Source organism: Sciurus carolinensis, chromosome 11 (assembly GCF_902686445.1).
Source record: "Sciurus carolinensis chromosome 11, mSciCar1.2, whole genome shotgun sequence".
Classification (NCBI taxonomy): domain Eukaryota; kingdom Metazoa; phylum Chordata; class Mammalia; order Rodentia; family Sciuridae; genus Sciurus; species Sciurus carolinensis.
This window is the reverse complement of record NC_062223.1, coordinates 73,191,663-73,196,429: the sequence shown is the minus strand read 5'-3', so window position 1 is coordinate 73,196,429 and position 4,767 is coordinate 73,191,663. Positions and strand designations below refer to the sequence as shown.

General features: G+C 34.8%; 1 protein-coding gene across 1 annotated transcript; it reads right to left on the bottom strand.

Moving 5' to 3' along the window:
- Positions 1–267: 267 nt before the first annotated feature.
- LOC124959833 (olfactory receptor 52E4-like) lies at positions 268–1,221 on the bottom strand. The gene has a single exon (XM_047518266.1). The coding sequence runs from the start codon at positions 1,204–1,206 to the stop codon at positions 268–270; it is 939 nt and encodes a 312-aa protein (XP_047374222.1). The 5' UTR covers positions 1,207–1,221.
- Between the last annotated feature and the right edge of the window lie 3,546 nt (positions 1,222–4,767).

The window sequence follows — 4,767 nt, the reverse complement described above, 5'->3', positions numbered from 1 at the left end:
TTTCAGGAATCTTGTTACATCTCTTACTTGGAACTCATATCCTCCTCCATCTTCTCTCAACTTCAATGATAAATAAACAATATATGACCTATTGAAATTGAAGTAGAAATTATATAATGGAATCACTGAGAATGAGTTCAGGCCCTAAAAATGGCTGAAGTAATGTCTGTGTGGCCCTTTACCTAGTGACGATTTGCGACACCCTGAGAAATGTGCCTGGAGGAAGAGTAACCTGAGAGAAATTATGAACTTCTGAGTACACTCGAGTTACTCTTTCTTTACAAATATTCTCACAACTCGTTCTCGAATTTGTTTTGTCCTGACTCCATAAATGACTGGATTTAAACAAGGAGGAACAACTACATACAGATTGGCCAGGAGGATGTGAATATAGCGAGGGATATTTCTACCAAAGCGGTGAGTCATGAAGGAGAAAAATGCTGGTGTGTAAAAGGCTAGGATGACACAGACATGAGAACCACATGTGCTAAGTGCTTTGAATCGGGCATCCCTGGAAGGCAGGTAGAAAACAGCTTGTAGGATTCGAACATAAGAGAGGGCGATAAGGATCAAGTCAAAGATCAGGGCAGCAATGGTGAACAAACCATAGATCATGTTGGCCCTGATGCTGGCACAGGCAAGGCGAGCAATTCCCATGTGCTCACAGTAGGTGTGAGGGATGATGTGGTGCCCACAAAAGGGAAGTCGCCTGAGAAGAGGGCAGAAGGGGATGACAAGGAGGACTGGCCTCCCCACTACAATGGAGGCCATGAGAGCGACCACTCTATTGGTGAGGATAGTGGTGTACCTCAGTGGGTAGCATATGGCAACAAAGCGGTCAATTGCCATGGACAGGAGTACAACAGATTCCATACCAGTGTAGGTGTGGATAAAGAACATCTGCATGAGGCAGCCTTCAAAGCTTATCTCCCTAAGGTTGAACCAGAAGATGCCCAGCATCTTGGAGATGGTAGAAGTGGAGAGGCCCAGGTCGATTAAAGCCAGAAGAGCAAGAAAATAGAACATGGGTTGATGAAGACTCTGCTCATTCTTGATCACACACAGGATTGTGAAATTCCCCACAAGTGCTATCAGGTAAACAACAAAGAAAGGGAAGGCAATCCAGATATGGAAATCTTCAAGACCTGGGATACCCAGCAGGAGGAAAGCAGAGGGATATGAGGCAGTGTTATTGACAGAGGACATCCTGCTGAGGACTCTGGGAAGGTCCTCCACTGTCTTCTTCAGAACTTCTGTGGAGACATAAGGGAATATAGGATGGTTGGATATCACTGTGTTTAATAGCAGGCCAATTAAACTCTAAGAGAACCATGGAAGGGAATTAGTGGACTCTTAGCTACCAGAGATATTCAAAGTATTGACTGTCTCATTTAATATTGCTTGAGAATTGTGGAAATGAGAAGCTGTCTTTTTTGGTGGTAAAGTGATTCACAATAATATATTTACCATTCTTTTGTGCAATCTCATCTATATAAACTAGTATCAAGTGTAACACCTCCAGTAACTAGAACTTTTATAACTTCATGTTACCCTGGTTACTGAATTGAATATATCAAGAGAAAACTGCCCAAAATGTTGTGGGAAAAAAAGAGAGAGAAATCGAAATGGGAAGAACATTTGAAGGTGATGGTTAAGAAGCTGTACCCTGCCATCTGCCCTTCACCATGTTGTTCTCTAGGCATATTTCTCTCATTTTTTGCCTTAACAACATCGGTCTCTTAATGAGATTGCTCTCATTGATGAGACAATTATTAGTGTTTTGCTATTTTAACAGATTAAAAATTTGTGATTTATTATGCAAACTAATATTGCAAAAACGATGATTTTCATAGAGGTAGGAAAAACATTTAAACTTAGCATCCACGCATGATATTATAAAAAGAAAACTCCAGGCAACCTACGGAAAGAATCTGTGTTCAACTTGATAAACACAAATGCAGCTAATACTGAGTGGTGAATCACTGAAAGACATTTCCTGTAAGGATGGAGAATACAGCAAGAACACAGGCAGCATCAATTCTATCTCAAATTTTACTGGAGCAAAAGAAAAATAATAAGATATCAAGATTCAAATGAGAGGAAAAAAGTTTCTTATATATAAATAACATGAAATTTAGGTAAAACTTTAAAAATTTAGACTATTTAGCATATAATCACTTTGGTGTAAGAGTCAATACTTTTCTATAAGGAAAACATTGAAATTAAAATTTTATAGAAATTCAGAATACCACTTATAATGGAATAAGAAATTAAATACTTAGTGATAAACACTTAAAATTATAAAACATGATAAAGAAATTAAGAAGTCATGTGTGTACATGCATAAGTAAGTATACATCCATGATTTCCAAGAATTAACTATTCTAAGATGTTAATTCTTCTCAGATTGGTCCAACTTAATATTTGTAAAAGGACCAATGTCTCAATTCACTGAAGATAGGAGACTCAATTCTTTAGAAATGATACTAGCAAAACTGAATGTGTTTATTTTAAAAACCTCTAATTCCAACATTACAATAAACACCATTTACATTTCTGTAAATAAATAAAGCATTTTTAATTTAAAGCTCTAGCATCTTTATAATCAACAAAGGAGAAAAACTTTGCCCTCCAGTAATGATTTCTTATGACTGAAAACATGATAACCATAAAAAAAATTGCATGTTATCACATCTAAAATATACTATTAAGAAAGTGAATATTAGAATGCACAGATTGTAAGGAAATAGCCACAATCCCTATTTTTGAAAAAAGAATTTGTGTTAAGAACATATAAATATGCTTACAATTAAAAAAGTAAGAAAAATGGGGGGAAATATACCAATAACATGAAAATTCTCAAAATCATTTGACATCAGAAATAGTACGTTAAATATATAAGAACAGTACTACACATCATTAAAAACCAATACATCACCAAATTTTGGCAGGGCTATGGAACAAAGGATTCTCCCACAAACTGTTAATTGAAAAGAGCCAAATTTAGGCCAAGCACTTTGTTGTACTCTTGTAATCCCAGGGACTGGGGAGGCTGAAGCAGGAGGATCTAGAGTTCAAAGTCAGTCAGCCTCAGACATTTTGTGAGACCCTAAGCAACTTAAAGTAAAAATTTGCCACAAAATAAAATTTTTAAAAAGGTTGGAATGTGGCTCAGCGATTAGGTGGTTCAATCCCCAGTACCATAGAATGTTTACATAAAGGAATGCTATTCAGTATTAAAGATGAATTATTTATAATGCAAAAGAATAAATGAATTAAAATTCTTACGCTGAGTTAATGATTTTCACTAATAAAAAAACAATACTCACTGTGTTATTCCATTTATATGAAGTTCTAGAACATGACATGAAATCATGTATTTATAGTATCAGGTAAATTATTGCCAGGAGCTGAGAAGAATCAGGTATCAACTGGGAAGCAACATAAATATTTGCTTTAAGGTAATGAAAAATAATCTCCATCTTTATAGGGGCATAGAAAATATAGATATATACATTTGTCAAAAACATACAATAAGAATTGTACATTTAAGCATAAATGCATGTTAAAAAACATGGAAAAAGAACAGAATGATTATGATTGTTGATATTGGGTGATGAAAGTATAATCTTTATCGGTTTCCTTTTTATGTGTTTCCAATTCTCTATAATATATTGATATAAAATGTAAGTGTACTTAAGTGTTATCATTATACTTTATAAAGTACTATCACCTAAAAAAGTCTCATTTGTTTAATCAAGTATTAAATTTTGGAGTTGAATTTAGAGAAAATTTTATATTTGAATAACATTAATTTGTTTGACTCAAAGAAGAAAGCAAAAAATTCAAAAATTACTATATTTCTATTACATTAGAAGAATATAAAATACCCAATGTAAGAGTAAATATTCTATAATTTTTGTTTTGAATGGCATTTACCTTTTTACCATTATTCCTTTTTTACCATTATTCTTTTTTATGTGTACTCTCTGAAGATTCCTCTCCTTTGTATCTGTAGTTGTGCCATCATTGGGGGACAAATATCTTTTTCAGTATTTCTGTGATAGCAGCTCTGATTCTGGGGTCACCTTTGTATAACATATATAGCAATAAGAACATTTTATATCTAAAGTTTAAAGCATATTGCAATAATACAAAACTATATTATTTTTGTTGAGCATAGTAGATTCAGAACCAGAACATCTCAACAGTATTGCTTACATTCACTATGCATTGGTAGATGTTGGCCTAACAGAAGAACCAACCTCCACCCGATATTCCACCCCTTCCCACCTTTCAAAGTTGTAAGGGTATGGACTTATTTGAAGACCTCATGACTTAAGTGATTTCAAATGTAATAACATATACTATAATTGGAAATAGTGTGACTGGTTATCCTCTTACTAAAGTGTTCTTGCCAACCAATGTCCACTTAGTGCCCAACCTGACCACGGACTGTCTTCATAGCAAAACCTATCTCTCTACTGTGGTACTGTGGTTGATTGGAAATCAGTTCATCTGGTGTTCAGGACCACTTCCTTTGGACCCAGGCAAGCCTTGGTTTATGTCTTCACTCTTCCACTTACTAATGACCTTAGAGAAATCATTCCCTTAGCTTGATTTTATTTATCTGTGGAAGTTCAGAAAGTAATAGTGTCAACCTGCATCACTCTACTGGTAATAAAAAAGGATATTGCATATCAGGTATCTAAAGAATGCCTTGACACTGGATCTTTATTAACATTTAATGGAATAATGTGCCATTAC